The following is a 24,985-nucleotide window of genomic DNA, read 5'->3' on the forward strand; positions in this document are numbered from 1 at the left end:
TCTCCCATCCTGGATGCCTGCCATAGATGCAGGCGAAACGTCAGGAGATAATGTTTCTGCAACATGGCCATACAGTCTGGGAAAACTCACAGCAACTCCCAAGTTTCAACCCTTTCTAGGTTTTTTTCCTGGCTACAGGCCTGCTTCCTCCTCATTCTTTTGACGGCACTCTCTCTCTGCAAGAGACAATAAACTTTTTTTTTCCGTGTCAGAAGCGACTTGAGAAACTCCAAGTTGCTTCTGGTGTGAGAGAATTGGTCATCTGCAAAGACATTGCCCAGGGGTGATTTGATGTTTTTACCATCCTTGTGGGAGGTTACTCTCCTGTCTCCACATGGAGCTGGAGCTGATAGCGGGAGCTCATCCACACTCCCTGGGTTGGATTCGAACCGGCAGCCTTCAGGTCAGCAACCCAACTTTCAAGTTATCAGTCCTGCCAGCACAAGGGTTTAACCCACTGTGCCACCTAAACTGAAAGGAGAAAAGACCCATAACTCCCTGAACCTGATGAAGGTAAAATCCCTGGAGGCCTTTTTGCTCTTTTCTTTTGGCTCAAGGGGCATCTGTGTGTTGTTGAGGAATCATTGGGTTGTTGTGCATTTTCCGGGCTGTATGGCCATGTTCCAGAAGCATTCTCTCCTGACGTTTCGCCCACATCTGTGGCAGGCATCCTCAGAGGTTGTGAGCTTGTGAAGGGGCTTGTCTTTGGTTGCAGAAGCCAAGGAGGTGGGTGTGCCTCCTGAACTTTTCCCTCTTCCTGGCCATAGAAACAAATGGGAGAGACTTTGCCATCACACTCTTTCCTCCCCTATTATTCCTTCAAGCCCTTTTTTGTTCCCTTTCAGCCTCTCTCTGTGTCTCTTTTTTTCCAATCCAGAAGAGGGAGGAGGAGGAAGACTGAGTGAGGAGGGGAAAACAAATCGATGATAGCATCTTCCTGACTCGGAGAAGGGGGAACGCTCTCTCTTTCCTCTCTTTCGGTTTCTCTTTTCCCGCGGTGTTTTCTCTCTCTCTCTCTCTTTCCTCTCTCTCCACGGGGAATACGTTCCCGTGTCAAAGCTCGGAGCCGCCTTCAAAAGGCTGCCCAAGAGCAGGTGAGGGAGAAGAAAGAAGAAGCGGCGGCTCCAAAGGGAGGCAAGTGGGTGGCCCCTTTTCCTCGCCGACTCGCCCCGGACCACTAGCCACCATTTCCTCCCCGGGGAGGCCGCGGGTCCAGCCCCTCCAGCGGCTGAGCCTCGGGCGGAAAACTTTGATCGCGGCGGCCATCGGGGTGGTGATGATCTTGGTGCTGGTCATCCTCATCCCCGTGCTGGTCAACTCCGTGGGCATCGACGGGCACTACGAGATGCTGGGCACCTGCCGCATGGTCTGCGACCCCTACCTGGGCAAAGCCAGCGCCACCACCAGCGCCAGCATCCGCGCCGACGGCGCCCTGCCCCCGCCCTCCACGCTGGTCCAGGGGCCCCAAGGCAAGCCCGGCCGGACGGGCAAGACGGGCCCGCCGGGGCCTCCGGGAGAGCCGGGCCCGCCGGGCGTGGTGGGGCCCCCGGGGGACAAGGGCGAGCCCGGCAAACCCGGCCCGCCCGGCCTGCCCGGACCCGGCCTGGTGGGCACGGGCGCCATCAGCACCGCCACCTACACCGTGGTGCCCCGCGTGGCCTTCTACGCCGGGCTCAAGAACCCGCACGAGGGCTACGAGATCCTCAAGTTCGACGACGTGGTCACCAACCTGGGCAACAACTACGACGCCGCCTCCGGGAAGTTCACCTGCAACATCCCCGGCACCTACTTCTTCACCTACCACGTCCTCATGCGCGGCGGGGACGGGACCAGCATGTGGGCAGACCTCTGCAAGAACGGGCAGGTCAGGGCGGCAGGCGGGCGGCCCCACTCACCCACCCACCCTTCACCTCTCTCCTTCCTTCCTTCCTTCCCTCCCTCCCTCTGTCCTTTCTCCCCTTCCTTCTTTCTTTCTCTCCGTCCTTCTGTTCTTCCTTCGCTCTTTCTCTTTTCCTTCCTTCTCTCTTTCCTTTATTCTTTCTTTCTTTCCCTCCTTCTTCCTTCTCCCCTTCATTCATTCACTCCTTCCTCTTTTCCTTCCTTTCTTCACTTCTCTCCTTCCTTCCTTCTGTCCTTCTTTCTCTCCTTCCTTCTTTCCTTCTCTCCATCCTTCTGTTCTTCCTTCTCTTTCTCTTTTCCTTCCTTCTCTCCTTCCTTTATTCTTTCTTTCCCTCCTTCTTTCTTCTCCCCTTCATTCCTTCACTCCTTCCTTTCTCTTTTCCTTTCTTACCTTTGTCTTTCCTTCTTTCATTTCTTCCTTCCTTCTCTTCTTTTTTCCCTCCTTCCTTCTTTTCTTCCCTCGCTCCTTCCTTCTCTCCATGTCTTCTCTTCTTCCTTCTTCCCTTCCTTCCTTCCCTCTCTCCATCTTTCTTTCCCTCCCTTCTTTCCTTCCCTCACTCACTTCTTCCTTCCCTCTCTACTTCCTTCCTTACCTCCTTCCCTTTCCTTCTCTCCATTCATTCTGTTCTGCCTTCTCTCCTTCCTTTCTCTCTTCCTTTCCTTCCCACCCTCTGTTCTTTCTTCTTTCCTTCCTTCTATTCTTTCTTCTTTTTCCCCTTCCTCCCTCCCTTCCTTCCTTCCCTCTGTTCTTCCTTTCTTCTTTCTTTCCCTCTTTCCTTCTCCCCTTCCTTCATCTCTTCCTTTTTTTCTTCTTTCTTTCCCTCCTTCCTTCTCCTTTCTTCTTTCTCTTCCTTTCTCCCTTCCTTCCTTCCCTCTGTACTTCTTTCTTTCCTACTCCCCTTCATTCCTTCTCTTTCTTCGTTCTCTCCTTCCTTTCTCTTTTCCTTCTTTTCCTTTGTCTTTCCTTCTTTCCTTTCTTCTCTCCTTCTTCCTTCCCTCTTTTTTTTGCTCTCCCCATCTTTCATTCCCTTCTTCCTTCTTTCCTTTCCTTATTCCTTCCTTCTGTCCTTCCTTCCTTTTCACCATTCCTTCTGTTCTTCCTCCTCTCCTTCCTTTCTATTTTCCCTCCTTCCCTCTGCCCTTCCTTCTTTCCTTCCTTCTCCCCTTCCTTTCTCTTTTCCTTTCTTCTTTCCCTCTGTCCTTCCTTCTCTTCCTCCTTTCATCTTTCTTGTACAATGTACATTTATGATGTAAATGGGTACGATCAGGTTTATGTGTTTTAAACTATTATTTAACTGATCATTGAAGTTTTAAGCTCATATTGATGCTATTTATTTGGTTTTTTTATTTGCTTTGTTGTTCAGTATGGCAAAGAATGTTTGCCACTTTTGTTCTGGAAAAATGCCTGAGTCCCTCTGGGGAGATAGAGCAGGTTACAAATAAAGTTTATTATCATTAAGTTTATTTCCCCCTCCTTCCTTCTCTTCTTCCTTCCTTCCTTCTCTTCTTTTTTTTCTTCCCTCCTTCTCTCCTTTCTTCCTTTACTCAGCCCTCCCTCCCTCCCATCTTTCTTTCTTTCTTTCTTTCTTTCTTTCTTTCTTTCTTTCTTTTCCACATCCTAACCCATATTTCTGAGGTGTGATCTGTTTTTTAAATGCATGGTATAACCACTACTTGTTAGGCTCCCCTTCTTAGTGACCCTCCTTCCTTTACCTCTTTTTTCTTTCCTTCTTCTCAACACTCCTCTTGTGTTTTGAGGTGTGATCAATTACTGATGGCATATTGTTAACTACCCCTTGTTAGACTCACCTGCCTGCCTTTTTCATGCCTACCTGACTGCTTACTTTTTCCACACCTTCCTCCTTTTTGAGGTGTGATCAGAATCAGAATGCACGTAATAACTACTCCTTGTTACGACTTTCTTTGCTTCCTTCCTTTCCTTGCTTCTTTCCACACCCTTCTCCTTATGTTTTGAATTGTGGTCTAATTCCAAATACATGTCATAAGGACCTGTTGTTGGAGTCAAACATTCACTTTCAAGTTCACTTTTGCCATTAGACCGTGAAAAATGGTTCTGTGAGTTTGTACAAAGATTATCTACCTTAGTTTAACTAGAGAACTTTTGAGTTAGTGGGAATTTCCTCTGCTGCATGTTGTCATTCCTTCCCTCCCCCTCTCTTTCTCTCAATCTCTCTTGCTCTCTGTCGCTGTCTCCCTCCTTCCTTCCTTCCTTCCTTCCTTCCTTCCTTCCTTCTTTTCCATGCCTTCTCCTTTATTTCTTGAAGTGTGATAAATTGTAAATGCATCTCATAACTGTGTTGTCGAAAGCTTTCATCGCCGGAATCACTGGCCTGCTGTGTGTTTTCCAGGCTGTATGGCCATGTTCCAGAAGCATTCTCTCCTGATGTTTCGCCCACATCTATGGAAGGCACCCTCAGAGGTCGTGAGGTCTGTTGGAAAACTATGCAAGTGGAGTTTATTTATCCGGGGAAGGTCCAGGGTTTGAGAAAGAACTCTTGTCTGCTTGAGGCAAGTGTGAACAGTGAAGTTGGCCACCTTGATTAGCATTTAATGGCCTTGCAGCTTCTAAGCCTGGCTTCTTCCTGCCTGGGGGAATCCACTCAGAAAACAGAGGAATTCCAGACATGAAACAATCAGGGCCAGCTAACACCTCCCATCAAAAGATTCCCTTAGGCAGGAAGCAGTCAGACTTTGAAGCTGCAAAGCCATTCAATGCTAATCAGGGTGGCCAATTGCACCATTCACACTGGCCTCAAGCAGACAAGAGTTCTTTCTCCCACCCTGGAACTTCCACAGATAAATTACATTGTTTTCCAACAAACTTCACAACCTCTGAGAATGCCTACAATAGATGTGGGCAAAATGTCAGGAGAGAATGCTTCTGAAACATGGCTATACAGTCTGGAAAATTCACAGCAACCTATGTCACAACTACCCGTTGTTAGACACTCTCTCTATCTCTCTCACTATATATGTATACACACACACATACACACACAAAATTATGATCTCACGTATAAGAGTATCCTTACATTACTGGGAAAAATGGTTTTCTGAGATTGTAAAGATTCCTCCTGTCTTCACTTGTTAGAAAACTCTTTGGTTATTGGGATTCTCCTGCCCTACGCATTGCTATTAACTTATCCTGTAACTTAGGTGAGAGCTTGGGATGGGAAAAGGCTGCACACTGCTCCCAACTTACTCTGTAACTTGTGGATGTTGGGAAAATAATGTACGGTGTCCTGTCCACATCCATTCAGGTTGCAAACTCCATCAAACTTGCGGGTGTTTAAGGACCCTTCCACACAGCCACATAATACAGAATATCAAGGTGGAAACTATCACAATATCTGCTCTGAACTGGGATATCCGAGCCCACACTGCCATATATTCCAGTTCAAAGCAGATAATCTGGGATCGTATTCAACTGTGTGGAAGGGGCCTTAGAGGAGACTAAGGAATGCACTTCACTATTTGACTGCTTCTCGGGAAGTCATTTACTTAATTAACTGTTTCAGTGACTGCGAGATGAAGGCATAGATTTATAGAATTCCTGGATAAGTGCAAATTCACAGTGAAAAGGAGAATCTCTAACAATTATAAAACCTTCCAATAGCTTGTATGAGATGCTATTGACATACATCACCCAACCCTTCATCTTCTGACAATCTTTCACAGAATCGCAACCCATCTCTTGGCAATATGATTTGCCATACGAAATCTGGAACCTGTCAACATTTTGTTTTTGAGCTCAATTCTGCAAATTGAAGGGTCAAAGAGGGAAGGGGGCAGAGCCTGTCCTGATGCCAAAAAGAAAAGAAAATTATAAAGACAGGGCTCCCACACTTTTTATAATTGTATGGAACAGGGAGCTGTGAGTAGAAAACCTTTTGAAAACAGGCTGCACACACAAAACACATCCATTTATGATCACATCCCTAAGAATCAAAGGGGTAATTTGAATCCACAGCTTCTTTCCTAGAACTTTTAAAGTCCTATTAAAAAGTCTTTCCTGCATCCACAGAAACTGCCTGTCATTTAGCCCGCTGATTCCTTCTTTAGCAAACTAAAGTGGGGAAAAGGAAAATAACTTTCCAAATCCCTTGCTTGGGCTGTGATCTTCCTGAAACTTCTGGGGTAGTTGGATCTTATGTGCAGTTATTCAGAAGCAAACCAAGCTGAGATCAGTGAAACTTGACTCCCTAGCAAATCCGAGTCAAGTTGCAGCTTTCATCCGTTACACTGAAATCCCTTTAAATTGCCTGTTTCCTTTCTTTCCTGTCTCTGGAAACTCACTATGTGTCAAGTGTAAGATTTGATGTCTATGTCACTTTAATTTTAAAAGAGGATAATGGTCAATGGTCTTAGACCTTGCTTTTGGATGCTGCGTCTTAACATTGGATTGTATCTGAATGTGTTTTTATGTATGCTCATTTTAATCTTAATGTAACTTTTTAATGTTTCATGCTGTAGGCACTATGTAGTGTTGTTGTAAGCCACCTTGAGGGGTTGAGAAAGGCGGGATATAAATATGGTAAATAAATAAATAATAGTTTTCAGGACTTCATCCATCAAGTATATGAAATGGTTGATACTCTGTTGTCGAAGTCTTTCGTGGCCCAAATCACTGCGTTACTGTGAGTTTTCCAAGCTGTATGACCATGTACCAGAAGCATTCTCTCCTGACATTTCACCCACATCTATGGCAGGTAACTCAGAGGTTGTGAGGTCTGCTGGAAACTAGGCAAGTGGGGTTTATATATCTTTGGAAAGTCCAGGGTGGGTAAATCTGGCTACTAATATTTAAAACCTCCAAAATTAGGGCTATAAATAAACAATACTCAAAACCAGGGGAATTCCAGACAGGGCCAGCAAATCACTTCTCAACAAAGAATTCCCCCAGGCAGGAAGCAGGCAGACTTTGAAGCTGCAAGGCTATTTAATGCTAATTAAGGTAGTCAGTTGCAACATTCACACTTGCCTCAAACAGACAAGAGTTCTTTCTCCCACCCGGGACTTTCCACAGATATATAAACCCCACTTCCCTAGTTTTCAACAGACCTCACAACCTCTGAGGATGCCTGCTATAGATGTAGGCGAAATGTCAGGAAAGAATGCTTCTGGAACATGGCCATACAGCCCGGAAAACTCACAGCAACCTGGTTGATACTCTATGTGTCCAGTATGGTTTTATATTGGAAGTCCCCCCCCCCCCCCACTTTCTGGAATATTTCAAAGTGGGACTGCATTGTGTAGGAACATTTTGTTAAAAAGTTGAAATGAAGATGCCGAGGCTGGGAAATATCCCACCAAAGGAGGCAACGGCCCCCTCCACAACCCTGTCCACCACTCTTATAATCTGCTTCTTCTTAATCAAACTGTCCCTTTGAGATAGCACCAGTTAATCCTGCCAGAGGGAGACCAGCAAAGGATTCTTGACGCTTTCTAATTGAATTTCATAATTAAGCCCGGCCTCCGCAGAACTGCTTTTCATGTTGCATCCAGTTACAGATCCATCTCTGTCTCTTTTTTCATGTGACTTTTCTCCCTGGTAATAACTCAGCAGTGCTTTAAAAACTACATATGTCGCTGCCACTGCGTCTGAAAGAGCACACCTTTGTACCGAGCAGAAATTAAATCAGAAGAAACTATCTCAGTCCTAGTTTGGTTGTTAAAATCACTAACACAGGAGATGTGTTAATCAGTTGCTGCAAACCCAACAAAAGCATTTTAAAGCCTAATGGATTTATTATAGTAGAAGCCAGATCTCTAATGCATTTGACTCTAGTCCCCAAAAGAGTGGGTTGTATTAAATGTGTTTGTAATGTCTTGGGAGAGTCTGTTGTTTAAAGTCAAGTTAGAACCCCCGTGACCTGTACATGATGGACGTGTGTAGATAATTATGCTTATTTCATTATTAATCGTATTTTCATGTTCAGTAATTAATGAGTTTTTAATGGTGTTACCTTGCACTGATTTGGACTTATATGTTTTGGGTTGCTGTGAGTTTTCCAGGTGGTTTCTCTCCTGACGTTTCACCCATATCTATGGTTGTGAGGTCTGTTGGAGACTAGGCAAGTGGGGTTTATATATTCCAGACATTCCTGGACATCATAGAATTGGAAGAGACCTCACAAGCCATCCAGTCCAACCCTCTGCCAAGAAGCAGGAAAGTCACATTCAAAGCACCCCCAAAAGATGGCCATCCAGCCTCTGCTTAAATGTCTTCAAAAGTCTCATATATTGGGTGTGAAAAGTGTAGCTTGATCCTGAGTTTGCACCACTGTGTGTGCATGCTATTGAAAAATACAGGATAATAATATATAATATTTGCTGTAAAGTTGGTGATCCTCCTCTGCCTGTGCCCGAGTTTATAACACTTTTTAAGTTAAGCCTCCCAAAATAGTGTTTGTTTTTGTCTTTGGAAAAGGAGTACAGTATGTATAGTCTCACATTTAATATGCAACACATAGAAAGTTGGGTTCTTTTTGTTTTTTGTTTTTTTACATTAAAGGGCATATGTACAACCTGGAAGAGAAAAAGAAAAATATCCTCATCCCACCTACTTTCAGTTCCAATTCTCAGCTCTTCACTGTGTGAATGAACTGGTGCCTCTGAACATTTCAAAAGTGCTTCTTTTCATGCCATGGTATAATCACAACCTATCTATATAGACGGGCGGAAGGGGAGGCAGAACTTCACAGCTCGGTGGGTGTTGCTCCTGCCTTCAGCCCTTAGCCCTTCTCTTTTAACAACTGGCTAAATTCAGTTGCTTCTTGGCCTACAGGAGGCATTGCTGCCCACTCAGTGAAAACTCATTGAGCTTAGCTGTGAAAGTTCACACACTCTGCTCATAAAAGACACATCTTCTCCAAGCACAGAGATGAATCTTGTACACAAAGGAGGTCATGGCTCTAGTTAAAACCTTATATCCTCTCAGAGCTGACAGTCCTGTAGAAGTATGGTTACGGTACATGCAGTTTCTAAACATGGTATGTGAGTGAGGAAGAATGCTTGAACCTGGCACACAGCGTGCCTACCACAGACAAATCCTACACTGGGCAGTTTTCTGGGATGCGTCAACTTGCTGTTAGAGCTTTTACCTTAGGCTACTTATATATAGCATTAAACAAAATGCGGTTGTTTGCTTATTACATATTTAGGATTTCATGAAAGGGCAGAAACTCATTTATATTGATTTTATTTCTGCCAGAATTTTGAACTGTTCCTTTTTGGGGGAATACAGCTTTAAGGAGCTACTGGTGAAACAGCAGGTTAAACTGCTGAGCTGCTGAACTTGCTGACCAAAAGGTTGGCAGTTCAAATCTGGGTCACAGAGTGAGCTCCTACTGTTAGCTCCAGCTTCTGTCAACCTAGCAGTTCGAAAACATGCAAATGTGAGTAGATCAATAGGTACTGCTCCAGCTGGAAGGTAACAGCGCTCCATGCAGTCATGCTGGCCACATGACCTTGGAGGTGTCTATGGACAACGCCAGCTCTTTGGCCTCGAAATGGAGATGAGCACCAACCCCCAGAGTTGGATACGACTAGACTTAATGTCAGGGGAAAACCTTTACTTACAGCTTTGACAATTACCCAGTTAGCAGGGTTTTTTTCGTGTCAGGAGCAACCTGAGTCGCTTCTGGTTGGCCGTCTGCAAGGACATTGCCCAGGGGACGCCCAGATGTTTTCATGTTTTTACCATCCTTGTGGGAGGTTTCTTTCATGTCCCCGCATGGAGCTGGAGCTGATAGAGGGAGCTCATCTGCGCTCTCCCCGGGTGGGATTCGAACCTGGCAGCCTTCAGGTCAGCAACCCAACCTTCAGGTTACAAGGCTTTATCCCATTATGCCACTGGGATGTTCTGGGAATGGCCAATTGTGAGAAGATTTTGGAAACTGGTCCAAAAACAAGTTGCTCTGGCTCTGAGTTCTGCTCTTGGAAGACTGAGAAATACTTGTACTGTATAACTTTCCAAATATAAATAGAGCTTTCCTGTGCCTAAATAATCTGCCTAAATACTATGTACCTTGATTTGGGTGGGTTTATTTGGAGCACGGTTGTTGCACTTAAGCAGCAAAATAACTCAGGCCAGTCTTGTTTTTACCATAGGGCCATCACCACCATACAGTCAGGATCAGGCAATGACTTGTTGCCATGAGACAAAATACAAGATGTCATGCACAAATGTGCACAGATACACATATGCACACACTCCATGTACAAAGTCTCGACTACACTGTCAGATGAATCTGACTTCATCATTGATGCTGGGACAGTTTCCACTACTTCATCTGATAACGTGTGGCCTAGTTTAAGAATTGTTGGTCATGCCAAATGGCATACACAGCTCCGTCTACCTGGCTGTCCCATCTCCCACCTTACGTTGCTGCCTCACTCTGCCTAATGAAGAGGCCATTGAAGTTAGAAATCAGGTACTGGTCTAAATAAGAATGCAACTTGTATTTCTTTGATCGGGACTTCGTCTAAGATTTGAAAAATACTGCCCAAGTGCTGAACCTAATTTTATTTAGAATTTAGCACCTTGGATAGCTCTTTTAAAGCTCAAATAAAAACCACAACAGAGTCTCATAGCTGCCAGTGTTTTGATTTCTTTGTGGTACTAAAATGGCCTGTTCTGGAACAATCCTGCTGTGAAAGGCAACATTCTGCTAGGCATGTGGCAAACTTGTTGTTTTCCAGATTACTTACATTGTTCAACAGGGTTGTCACCTTTTCATAGTAAGATTGCTAGGACTTCAACAACTATAGAAGCAATGATTTGATGGGTGTGACCTTGTCTGAGATGGAAGCGCATTAATGGAGGAAGTGATAGCCACTACAGCTCTGCATTTATATTGTTTCATGCTCAAGGTCCAATCTACTCATGTCTGTATATGGACATACAAGAAAGAGGATGCCATCAACTATTCTCAGTTTTGTATACACAAAATGGATCATAACTGTCATCATAGGTGCCCATTTAATCCCATTTACTGCGGCTGAAATCCCACATTGTGTTTGTGGGTTCTCAGCCACAGTACATCAACACTACATTAACACTGATGTAGTTACAGGCTACACCACACATTTGCTGAATCCAAACACTGTACAGTGGGGAGTATACTGGTTTTCTTCATGCCAGCAGAACAAAATGGGACATTGAAAGGACTGACAAATGGTTACACACTATACAAACATGCACAATTGCATGTCTGGGATCATGTTGATTAGTCCGAAATGGAGTAGATCCATTTAATCCTTTGTTCTTTGGTGAGTCACTTTCTATTGATTCAATGGCTCTACTCTAGTTGGAACTTACAAAACAATTTAGTGAAATGATTACACTAATGGAAGTCCACTGATACATTTATGAACTTAATACATCTATTGAACAATGCCCACCAAAACTGCATATATAAGAGAATTTATAACTGCATGTGTATGACACCTAATAGGATTCTAACAGCTATTTTGATTTTAATGTCAAATTTAGTGGGAAAGAGAAGGATCCATTTCTTTTGCCACCTGCCAAATGTAATCTTGAAAGCCAGCCAAGCAGAGTAAGAAGTTTCCCCGTGGGATGTTTGCTCAGGTGCTGAACATAAATCCATTTCCACCAGTCTTTTAACAATAATCAATATACAATATTCTTTCAGTAGTCCGCTGATCCATTATGTTTCAAAGAAAGATGCATTCTGTAAGTGATGCAAGGGAGGGTTTCCAAAACGTAATTTTTAAAATGGGGTGGCTTGGTAGTTTAGTCTGTTTAGAAGTTAGCTTTCATTCCTTTTAATGACAATGAAGTTCTAGTGTCAACAGGGGTCCTCAGTGTAGAGGAGTAGCTATACTTTACAGGTCCCAAAAGTGCTCTTTCCACTACTATATCCTTTTTTCCAAGTCAGTCATTTTAGACCTTAGAGTTCATGGTCATGTCTCCTCCCATCTTTGCTTTTTATCTGCCCATATAAAAATTATTTTTCAGTTACAATTCCTATCATCTTCCACTTACCATGAAATTTTCAGAATCTCGCACAAAGCTAAACTTTTTCTTCTCAGTCTTCCCATCATTACATTCTTGATGTTAGAACAGACAGTCAATGTGCTTGTCAACCTCTATTTTAAAGGAGTAAAATAGTTCACTGCTCAATACTTTTACCTAGGATTAGCAACATCATTATGTTAAAAAAGATAATAACTTTCAAGCCCTATACGGTTCAGGTCCAACCTATCTTCAAGACTGCATCTCCTTCTATGAACCAGCACAGGCTCTGTGATCTGCTGAGAAGGCCCTCCTCTTGGTCCTACCTCCGCCTCAAGCGTGGCTGATGGGGACGAGAGAAAAGGCCTTCTCGGTGGTGGCCCCCCGGCTTTGGCATGCCCTCCCTAGAGATATCAGATTAGCCCCTACTCTCCAAGTTTTCAAACATATTTGAAAACATGGCTCTGTAAACAGATCTTTGACCTTGTTTAGGAATAGTTAATGATTATATCTAAGGACTTTACTGATTGCACTTATGGGACTGATATTAATTATGGTTTATTTTACATCTGCAGCCATTGTTGCATCTTACTGAATTTTAACTGGTAGAGTTTGATGATGTTATATTGATATTGCTATTGTGTTTTTGTTTATGCATTTGTCTGTATTTTGTGTGTAGAACTATTGAGTGCTTTTGTGAGCCACTCCGAGTCCCTTCGGGGAGATGGGTAGCGGGGTATAAATAAAATTTATTTATTTATTATTAAGAAATAATAATAATAATAAACACTTGCTATGTATGTGCCAAGTTGGTCACTCCAACTACAGTAGAATCTCACTTATCCAAGCTAAACAGGCCAGCAGAAGCTTGGATAAATGAATATGTTGGATAATAAGGAGGGATTAAGGAGAAGCCTATTAAACATCAAATTAGGTTATGATTTTATAAATTAAGCACCAAATATCATGTTATACAACACATTTGACAGAAAAAGTAGTTCAATACGCAGTAATGTTATGTTGTAATTACTGTATTTACGAATTTAGCACCAAAATATTACGATATATTGAAAACATTGTCTACAAAAATGGCTTGGATAATCCAGAGGCTTGGATAAGCGAGGCTTGGATAAGTGAGACTCTACTGTATGTATTTTTAAAACAGATGAAAGAAAGGATACTACAACAAGCACTATCGTCCTTGGTTGGTTGCAAACTAGGCACTGATGCCAACCCTCTTCCCAGGACTGAGACATCACATTCAGAATTACCTTTGTGGTTTAGGTCTGGTTCAAATGGAGTCTGAATAAAACATTTGAGTTATATTTGGTAAAACTTCATGTTCCTACCACATTTTATTCCATAGTCCAGTGGTTCCCAACCTTTTTTTGACCAGGACCCACCTTGATCGGGGACCACTTGACTGGGGACCACTTTGACCAGGGACCACTCTCCAACATTAGGACTAAAAGGGTTACGAATCAGTTTTTGATCAACATTAGATTCAGTTTGGTTATTTGGGGTGCTGGTTCATAAAATTGCACTGGATAGACCACATCAGCTCTAGTTTCTGATAGAGAACATATGCCATCCAGTAGTGGCCATCTGCTCGCGCACAGAAAACTATATTTAATAATCCAGAGCAGATGTGGTTTATCAATGCAATGGTCTGCTCTGCAGAAAGGAAAGGAAATAAAATAAATAAAATAAAATAAATAAATAAAGAGGAAGGAGGTTTGCGGACCAGATTTTCGTTCTCGTGGTCCACTGTTGGGCCACGGCCCACCGGTTAAAAACCACTGCCATAGACAGAGACTTAGCTTCATTCGACTCACCTTTTGTAGCACATGACCTCAAACATGGCAGTCTAATCACATGAGCAAAAAATTAAGGGCGAATGCTTGGTGTGATTCTCGTATACAGAAGTGTATTAATATGCAAGAATCGTAGCATTCTCCTGAGATTGAAGGAGAAAGTGGAAGAGGAGGGCAATCAGAAGGGTTGAAGCTTTGGGAGTGTCGTGGTTTTCAAACTTTCTCCTTCATACAACCATTTTGACATTGCGTTGGCTGCTAAAGAACACTTCCATGTCTGCCCACAGACCTATTCTATAATATGAAAAAAACTCTGGGGATTGAATTTTCTGCAGAAATTCACATAAGAGTGCTGCCAAGGCCTAATGGATTCTAGCTATACCCAAAAAACTTCATTCTTCAACCTGATGCCTTTGAAACGGCTTGGCTCCTAGAGATGTATGGAAAATGTAGGTAAAGATAAAGGTATCCCCTGACGTTAGGTCTAGTTGTGTCCGACTCTGGGGGTTGGTGCTCATCTCTATTTCTAAGCCAAAGAGCCGGCGTTGTCCGAAGACACCTCCAAGGTCATGTGGCCGGCATGACTGCATGGAGCGCCGTTACCTTCTCGCAGAAGCAGTACCTATTGATCTACTCACATCTGCATGTTTTTGAATTGCTAGGTTGGCAGAAGCTGGGGCTAACAGCGGGCGCTCATTCTGCTCCTCAGATTCGAACCTGTGACCTTTTGGTCCGCAAGTTCAGCAGCTCAGCGCTTTAACACACTGCTCCACCGGAGGCCCCAGAAAACTATATTTAATTCTCTAGAGCTGTTGTGGTCCAACATATTTTCAAGATGCCAAGATTGGACAGTAGGACACCCTTATGGTGACTTAACAAACCCCTACCTGTGGTTATATCTTGTAAGGATATATATATGTCTTCTTTGACATTCTTACCAAATCGCTCCCATTGAAAGGAGAGAAGGTTCCCGATAATACCTTTCAGTAGCAGTGACGTAAAGAACCCTCCCTCTGACTTATTTCTCATTATTTGGAAAGAATAGCCTGCTCCTCTTTCTCGCAGCATGCTGTCTTTACTTTGCTCTTTAACTTGTTTGCAGAAAGGTACAGCTGTCATCAGCATCATCCTTTCAGCAGTAATTTTTAGCGCTTGGATTTCTTTCTTTCTTTCAGTAATCTTTCCGACCTTCATGATTGCCATTCTCAGGCTGGAAATGAAGGGCGCCTACTTCAGGCCCTCTTGTGGTGATCTGGCAGATGGAAAATTTGAAGACGAGCATCCTTCTGGCCCTTCGTAGATCCGCTGGATCTTACAGAGGGGAAGGGATAGATGGAAGAAATCAATCTATTATTTAAGAGCTAATAACTCACCTTTCAGAACAAAGATGTCCCTATGCAGTTTCCAATCAGTGTCGGAACAGCGCCTGAAACCGATACATAGAAATAAACCCTTTAAAATCAAAACACCAGGGCAATAAAACAGTTTTACAATATCAAATTGGCAGAAGAGATGGCCCCTGCTGTTAGTTAGTTGCCTCGGGCATCAGAGTCAGGGAGACAGCAGCAAGATGTGGGACAACAGAACTACGCCTGCAAGGATAGAGTGGCCACTTCAGCATTGCCAAAAAAAAGATGCAGTGCATCATCAAACATAAAAGAAGCCACAGGTTTTAGGGAAAATTTCCAAAATATACTAATTTGAATATACAGAACCACATTTATTGATACTGTAATAGAAAATGTAGTTTATTTATTTATTTATTTGCAGTATTTATATTCCGCCCTTCTCATCCCGAAGGGGACTCAGGGCGGATCACATTGACACATATAAGGCAAACATTCCATGCCATATAGCATAGAACAGAGACAAAGACAGATGCAGAGGCAATTTAAACCTTCTCCAGCTTACAGCGTCCTGAGGGTATGCTTGATTCTGGCCGCAGGGGGAGCAGCTGCTTCATCATCCACTGCGACAACACTTCCTCATTCCAACGGCGGCTGGATGATTTTTATGGTGTCGTAAATTAGCCTCCCCACATATAAGTGGTACTTAAATTTCCTACTTGATAGATACAACAATCTTTCGGGTTGCTTAGGTCAACAATAAGCAGGGGCTATATTTTATTTTAATTGACGGGTGCTCACCCCGACACAGGCTGGCCTTGAACTCATGACCTCTTGGTCAGAGTGATTTATTGCAGCTGGCTGCTAACCAGCCTATGCCATAGCCCGGCCTGGGCTGTGATGAAGCCAGTCTCCAAGTGATGTGCATGTCTGTTCAGCCTACTATTCGTGGGTTCTCACTATGGAAGGGCAATGTCAGGGTTTCCGTTTCCTTGATTTTTTTTTTTGTCTTTGAGCTGCACTTGGACTAGACAGGGAGAATAGGAGTTGGAAATATGTATTCTTTTTAGATTGCTGCTGCTGCTGTTGTTGTTGTGTGCCATCAAGTTGTTTCCAACTTCTGGTGACCTTATCACAGAGTCATCTAAGGCTGAGAGTATTTGGAGACCATGGATTCATACCTTATTCTATAGAACTATAGTCCCATTCAAACCACTACACCATAATGGCTTTTTGATGGATTGCAATACTCCGTATCATTTATTTTGTCTCTGCTGGCTAGATCTGTTGGGACTTGCAGTCCAATAATACAGTACAGTCTCACTTATCCAACCTCCGCTTATCCAGCGTTCTGGATTATTCAACGCAGTCTGCCTTTTAGTAGTCAATGTTCTCAATACATTGTGATGTTTTGGTGCTAACTTCGTAAATACAGTAATTACTACATAACGTTACCATGTACCAAACTGCTTTTTTCTGTCAGTTTGTTGTAAAACATGATCTTTTGTTGCTTAATTTGTAAAATCATAATGTAATTTGACATTTAATAGGCTTTCCATAATCCCTCCTTATTATACAACATTTTTGCTTATCCAACTTTCTACCGGCCCGTTTATGTTGGATAAGTGAGACTCTACTGTAGTACATACTGCTGTCCATATGCATGGCCTTCTCTCTCAGGCTGGATTGACACTTCCATGTAAACCAGATTCTGAATCCAGATTTGAACTGGATTACATGAGTCGACATTGCAATACAATCCAGTTCAGAGAAGATAATTTGGATTCAGGAACTGGATTATATGCCAGTCTAGATCAGGTCTTAGTAGGTCCACTGTCTTCAGGTGTGGTAGAGTGACGTATAAAATGACTAGCATTGAAGCAAATTTCAGGAACCAATCTTGTCAGCTTTTGAACCTCAAACAGTAGATAGTGTACATATTTCTTGCCATTTTAGGCAACCAAATTGCTTCTGTTGGGCCTGGAGCAGAAGGTGGTATTTTGAAACCCAGTCTATTCCGTTAGAACAGCCAGTGTGGTATTGTGGTTTGAAATTGGGCTACGACTCTGGAGACCAGAGTTCAAATTCCCACTTTGATGTGGTGGAACCCATTGGGTGACCTTGGGGATATCACATACTCAGCCTTGCAGGAAGGTAAAGGCTCTTTGAACAAATCTTGCCAAGAAAATCCTGGATTTTCTTGGCAAAGATTGCCATGAATTGGGAACAATTGTTATTCCATGAATCAAATCCAGGTTTTAAACAAAAAGTCCTAAAATCCTCCTTAGAAGTAAACAGGAAAGGGGAGACACATACATCTCTCAGGAATAAATTATATAAACATGGAGCCTTGATATTCTTGAGTCCTAGGTCCCATCTATACAGTTTGAAATTACATTATATGGCCATTCAGGGCCCTTCCAGACAGGCCCTATATCCCCGGATCTAATCCCAGATTTTCTGCTTTAAAATGGATTATACGAGTCCACACTACCAGATAATCTGGGATAAACAGAAAACCTGGGATCAGATGCTGGGATATAGGGCCTCTCTGAAAGGGCTTTCAGTGTAGATTCATATAAAAAGTTCAATTGAACCCCATTATATGAATCTACACTGACCATATAATGTAGTGTCAAACAGTGTATATGGGACCTTTAGGAGCCCCCGGTGGCACAACGGATTAAACTGCCGAGCTGATGAACATGCTGACTGAAAGGTCTGCGGTTCAAATCCGGGAAGCAGGGTGAGTTTTCGCTGTTAGCCTCAGCTTCTGCCAACCAGTTTGAAGACATGCAAGTGTAAGTAAATCAATAGGTACAACTCTGGCAGGAAGGTAATGGCAATCCATGCAGTCATGCCAGCCACATGACCTTGGAGGTGTCTACGGACAAAGCCGACTCTTCGGCTTAGAAATGGAGATGAGCACCAACCCCCAGAGTCAGACATGACTAGATTTAATGTCAGGAGGAAACCTTTACCTTTACCTTATGGGACCTTTGTCTCTGATGCCAAATAACTTAAGCATATTGGCTGTCTTAAAACCTTAATGATGATGATGATGATGATGATGATGATGATGATGATGATGATACAACTTTATTTCTATCCCACCATCTCCCCGAAGGAACTTGGGGTAGCTAACAAAATACATCAAAGTGCCACACATAGATAATATATAAATCTAAAACTATATCTTGCCTGGTTTTGGAAAAGTTCATTTTTTAAAATGAGAATTCCAAAAATTCTCCAACCAATAGTAAAAGTCCCCTTGCTGGTTGAAGGATCCTCAGAGTTGTAACCTAGAAAACAAACCTTTTCCAGACTTTGGGCATTTTAAGGTCTATTTGGTGTATATAGCCGAAGCTTCATTCCACAGCGAATAATAGACATTTATGAAGAGAATTTTTTTAAGACTGGGAAGAAGAGATGTCTAGTACCAATTGTGTGTCCTTGGAGATGATTCTATACAAAATGGGCAGCAGCAAGGGATTCTGGGGTAAGTTTTTGTTTTGAATTGCCTCCTCTGTGGGGAAATATATAGCCGTGCTTTGTTGGGATCTGTTTTAAGTACTTTATATATAGACAAAATAGTACTATATAAAGTGTGCATTGTTGAAGGAAGCAGTGGAATTGTGGACTGTAATTGCGGTGCAACTGAATGAGGTAAGATTATTGAATGCGAAAATGATGGAAAATAAACACAGAAATGTGGGAAGGGAAATTTGCAACAAAAAAAGAAGAAAAGAAAGAAAGAAGATTAAAAAGATGACAAAGTCACTTTCCCTCTACTTTCTTCCTATCACACCCTATTTCGTAGAATAATACTATAATATTGTATATTTGTTATAGTGCGTTGAAAAGAAGGTGTATTCAAGACTAGCCTATCTGTTTATGTTAACGTTTGGTTTCGTCTGCAAAGCACAACGTTACTGAAACCCATCTACACAAGAAATGAGACAGACAAGGAAAAAAGCAGCATGTGATTTTTAAAGCTCAGATTGTCAACTTTTAATGGGGACACTCTTGTCACACCTCGGATGTCACACCTGAGTTTTCCTCAGCATTGTGCGCCAGAGAGAGATGAGAGAGGAGTAGTTAAGGATAGCTCTGTCTGTGATTCATTTTGCAGATATGGAAAGTCTAAGAGGCTGCCGGGCTCCGTGACTTTAAATATTTAATAACTTCCCAATCAGCAAATGTATTTTTCCTTTCCCTCTCCTTCCAATTTTCCCTTTGTCTATTTGCATTAGGAAGGCTCAGTCATGTACCCCAGAAGACAAAAGGAAAACCCAATAATATCTGCTTATAGGACGAGACCCTTACCATAGACATTGTGCTTAACTCCTTAGTCTCTGCTTTCATCTTGGACTAAATTTCCCAACATCCCCAGTTTGCATAGCTAATGCTAATTGTAAATAGATCAGATTGTGATGTATTTTACCAAAAGCGTATGGTGTCAAAACCTTCCTGTTATAATCTCAGGGCTCTTCCAGACAGGACCTTTATCCTAGGATCTGATCCCAGTGTTCATCCCAGATTATCTGGCAGTGTGGACTCATATAATCCAGTTTAAAGCAGAAAATCTGAGGTCAGATCCTGAGATAAAGGGCCTGTCTGGAAGGGCCCTCGGTGTGTTTTCTTTACTTTTAAGTTTACTAGCAATAGACTGGAAAACATGGCCTAACTTTCTTTTTAGTGATGCAAGCACTTCATTTTTCAAAAATGAAGAGGACCATAGCATGTTGCTAATATTAAAAGGGTAAGCTAGGCATAGAAGCATAAACAAGGCAACTTATTCATTTATCATGTCAGAAGCGAATTGAGGATACAGTTTCATAATAACACACATAATAAAAGTGAAAATATGTATGTATGTATGTATGTGTGACTGGGGTGTCCACTTACATAGAAAACTCCTGCCTCCACAAACAGCTATAGCCCCCACTACTCAGGAGCCACCAATGGCCCTCCATCCAGTGACTTTGCAGGTTATAGTGAGAGCCGCGAACAATTACAAGAGCCCTGCCAATGTTCTCCACAAACACCATACTGCCCACTATCCAAGTGAAGCCTTTCGTAACGGGGACAATTTCATCCTAGATTTTCTGTTTTTCCTCCACCACAGACACCCCAGTGTTCTTTACTCTCTCTCCATTGATGTGTAATTTACATCACTCTGCCCACTGCCTCTCCCATAACCCTTTCCTATTATTTTATTTGGCACACAGCAAACTGAGGAATTGATCAGCAACTGAACATACTAGAGAGACTTGGGGAGAATTCACCATGATTTATAGGAGTTATAGGTACAGTAGAGTCTCGCTTATCCAACGTAAACAGGCCGGCAGAACGTTGGATAAGCGAATATATTGGATAATAAGGAGAGATTAAGGAAAAGCCTATTAAACATTAAATTAGGTTATGATTTTACAAATTAAGCACCAAAACATCATGTTAGACAACAAATTTGACAGAAAAAGCAGTTCAGTACACAGTCATGCTATGTAGTAATTACTGTATTTACGAATTTAGCACCAAAATATCATGATGTAGTGAAAACATTGACTACAAAAATGTGTTGGATAATCCAGAATGTTGGATAAGCAAGTGTTGGATAAGTGAGACTCTACTGTATTGGGATGTATAGTTCACCTGCAGTCTAAGAACACTCTGAACTCCAGCAACAATGGACCTGGACCAAACTTGGCACACAGAACACCCATGATTAACTCAACCTACTAGGGTTTTTTGAGGGGACTGACTCACCATAGTGGGAGTTGTAGTTTACCTTATAGCTAGGGAGCACACTGAACCCACCAATAATGCATCTAGAGAAAACTTGCCCAACATAACAAACTTTAAATACGAATGGAGTTTTTTGGGGTTTTTGGGATCTACCACTTTATGCATTTTGTACAATTAAAATTTGACTTTTTCAAATAACCCGGGCAACACTGGGTACCCAAGCTAGCACAGTTATAAAGCAAGGCAACTACATAAGCCAGAAATGCTTAGGATAGGCAGAAGTGGGTCAGTAAAGAAAGATGGATTTATAAAGTTACTTACAATAGAAAGGATGAACATCAGCACAGTATCCACACATCCTCATGACTCTTGTCACCTATACAGATTTTATAACAACTGTATAAGTAAAAACAATATTATTGCCCCTGTATTTTTAAACAGAGAAGAAGTCAAGGTACCGTGTTTCCCCGAAAATAAGACAGTGTCTTATATTAATTTTTGCTAGATGCACTAGGTCTTATTTTCAGGGGATGTCTTATTTTTCCATGAAGAAGAATTCACATTTATTATATACTGTGGTTGTCATCACAAACCAACATAACCAGACAAACTGTGAATCCTATCAAGAATTTCTTGTTACTACCATTATTTCCATGTACAACAATCTATGATATATATATTTACCAATCCATCATGCTTTGTTGTTCTGTTTAGCAGGCATGCTTCCAAACAAAAACTTTGCTAGGTCTTCCTTTTGGGGGAGGCCTTATATTTAGCAATTCAGCAAAACCTCTACTAGGTCTTATTTTCAGGGGATGTCTTATTTTTGGGGAAATGGAGTATTAAAGACAGCATATAATTTCCCACGAACCAATGTGGTGCAGAGGTCTGAGTGCTGGATCATGACTCTGGAGACCAGGATTTGAATCCCTGCTTAGCAATGGAAACTCCCTCAGTGACATTGGTCATGTCATACAATCTCAGCTTCAGAAGAAGGCAAAGGCAAACTCCATCTGAACAAATCTTGCAAAAAAAACAAACCCTAGCATTGAACTGGAAAGCTACCTCCTCTACCCCTGGGTAGCTGGAGACTTTATCCCATGTTCTCCCTAAATCCCTTCTTGTTACATATTTTAATTGTCTGCTCAAATTGCTAGAAGCAAAATAGATTTCTTAATTTTTAAGTTTCACTGTTCATCAGTCTAACACATCCTTGAAGCACAAACACACTGAGGAGAACAGGTTAAAACAGAAAGGGCCTGAAACCCAAAGGTTCAGGAAACTACCTCCCTTCATGTAGAAACTGTTCTGAAATCAAAGCTGATGGGCCAGAAGGTTTGAAGAGGGGCTGCTATCTTCTGTGACAATTGAGTTGAGAATCTGCATTGTATTTTAGTCTAAATTGTAAAGAAATCCTATCTGCAAAATAAGTTTAGCACCATGGAAACCTTTGATAATGAGCAAATTCATTGAACCACTGACATAGGAATGATCATCTACCATTGGGATGTAGCTGAAAACCAAAGTGCTCTTCCACCAGTCACCAGCCAACCGCTCTGCAATGCCAGAAATACAGCTTGATGGTGTAATGTTAGAAAATGTTGACCATTTCCGCTACCTTGGCAGCCACCTCTCCACAAAAGTCAACATTGACGCTGAAATACAACACCACCTGAGCTCTGCGAGTGCAGCATTTTTCTGAATGAAGCAGAGAATGTTTGAGGATCGGGACATCTGTAGGGTTACCAAGATGCTTGTTTATAAAGCTATTGTCCTCCCAATGAGGATTGTCTACAGATGTCACACTCAACTTCTAGAACGATTCTATCAGCATTGCCTCCGAAAAATCCTGCAAATCTCTTGGGAATGCAGGCAGACAAATGTCAGCATGCTGGAAGAAGCAAAGACCACTAGCCCTGAAGCAATGCTGCTACGCCAGGCATGCAGTAGGTAGGTCCAACAGCTTCAGCCTCCCCCCCCCCCTTGCCCGAAATTCTCAGGGTGGTCCGTGAGAAGGCCTTACTAGTACTATTATGTTTATTCATATCATGATTTGATCACCATGCTCGATATATCCCATATGCATGGGGGTATTGGGATAAAGATACAAAAGCCTTGCTAGGGTAGATCCTCTCTCACTCAGCCCCCCCCCCTCCCCCCAATTAAAATCCTGGCTACGGGCCTGTGCTATGCCATCAACTCAAAGCTGGGCTCAAAGCTAATCTTGAAAACTGTGGCATAGACACCGAGTACTGGGAAGCCCTGGCCCTTGAGTGCTCTAGCTGGAGGTCAGCTGTGACCAGTAGTGCTGTGGAATTTGAAGAGGCATGAATAGAGGGTGAAAGGGAGAAATGTGCCAAGAAGAAGGCGCATCAAGCCAACCCTGACCAGAACCACCTTAGACTTGGAAACCGATGTCCTCACTGTAGAAGAACATGCAGCCCAAAAAACAGGGCTCCACAGTCGCCTATGTATCCACCACCAAGACACTATACCTGGAAGATAATCATATTTGGACAACGAGGGATCGCCTATGGACAAAAGATAGAGGGAGGGTCCTGGCTTACTGAGTGTCCTTTGCATTTTGATCTTTTGGAATAGGATGGGATCATTACTTTCATAGCATGTTATTAGTACAAATGGGGATGACTTAGTGGCAGAGCATATATTTTCTATTCTATTGGCCTCCGTTTGTATCCCAGCTAACTAAAAGAGCTTACAATGTAAGTTAAAACAAAATAGCTAAGAAATTATCGAATACAAAAGTACAAAAAGCTTTAAACCATCAATCTAGTCAAAATATTACACAGATCCATAGATTCTGCACCCACAGTTTCAGCCATCAACAATTTGAAAGTATTTTTTAAAAATAACTGGAAAAGTAAACTTTGATTTCACAATTATCAGACACCATTTTACAATATCATTGTAGGTGTTTGGTAGGTGCAACAATTGCTTGTTGGGCTAAGACATACGAAGTCAAACACTGGTCAATCATGCTTTGTCCTTTTCTGAAACAAGCCTGTTCAGGGTGAATGATTTGGTTAGTATATTGTATATAATGGGACTTGTGCATCCATGAAACGTATCAGGCACTTATCGCATATTAAAAACAGCATGCCCATGCCACTTCCATGTTTATTCCCAGATATGTTTCTCCATAGATTTCCATATTTCTTCCTGCAGAAATTTTCCTGCCTAAGTCAAGGTGCAGAGCATTCAAAGCCTGCCCACTTATTTTGAGAGATGGGGCAAACATTCTGCAAGCGTTTCCTTCCATCCCTACTGGTAAATATGCAGGAACAATGAATTAAATAGCTAGCTGCCCTTTTATTACACCCCAAATCCTCTGCCTGATAACAGCAGCTGGCCCTGCAGTACAATGGGAAGGATTATGTTGCCAGTCAATACAGAGCTAGGTGAGCTGATGTGGAATGGCAGGTTTGTTGATTTTCGATGCTTAAAATGCTAACAACAGCGGGGTCTGATCAAACACAAGGTGTGCTACTCAGTGTTAGGGGGAAACATGCATATTCAATTGCATTTGTTTCTCTTCCCCATGCCCCCTGCCCCCCATGAGCTCAAGTTTTGATTAGCCTCACGTGGACCTATGCTTGAGTTGGATGTACTTGAAATGTTTCAAGAGACTACAGCCCCAAGTTCTCTGCCGCGTCCCACACAAAAAAAGGGTGTCAAATGACTGTAGAGTCCCAGGGGTGCTGGCACAGGGCAGAGCGGTCTCTCTAGCTCCGTTCCAGGCCTCTAGTTCGCGGTCAATTAGAGCTGAAACCTGAAATCCACTGCTCTCAAATTGAGCCAATTAAAGCAGCTTGGAAGCACTCATTACCTGAGCTGGAGGAACAGCCAAAGCTACGGGGCCAGCTTCCGGGTGGCCGGATACAAAAGGGGACAAGGCTCTTGGACTTTTAATTGTTATGTAGAAAAGGAAACTTCAGTTGCGGTTTATGCCTGCTACTCTTGATGAAAGCCCTGCTTTCACCCCGCTGTCAAAGATGGAGGAGTTTGTCCTTGCCTGGATCTAGCCATCCTTGCAATGTAGTTGGCTTGCTATCAAGCCCTTCGACACTTTTCCACTGGGAAAGGGTGGGAGGCAGTAGTATTCTTGCCACTATTGCTTGGGAAGGGCTTTTGGGCCTGTAATAACTGCTATATAA

General features: G+C 42.6%; 1 protein-coding gene across 1 annotated transcript in view; it reads left to right on the top strand.

Annotated features, from left to right (window-relative positions):
• Window positions 1–868: 868 nt before the first annotated feature.
• Window positions 869–24,985, top strand: part of c1ql1 (complement C1q like 1) — a 64,251-nt gene continuing 40,134 nt past the window's right edge. Inside the window, exon 1 of the mRNA XM_062984573.1 lies at window positions 869–1,864. Coding sequence (XP_062840643.1) covers window positions 1,277–1,864 — 588 coding nt within the window. The 5' untranslated portion in view covers window positions 869–1,276. The remainder of the gene's footprint in view (window positions 1,865–24,985) is intronic.

Source organism: Anolis carolinensis, chromosome 6, assembly GCF_035594765.1.
Source record: "Anolis carolinensis isolate JA03-04 chromosome 6, rAnoCar3.1.pri, whole genome shotgun sequence".
NCBI lineage: Eukaryota > Metazoa > Chordata > Lepidosauria > Squamata > Dactyloidae > Anolis > Anolis carolinensis.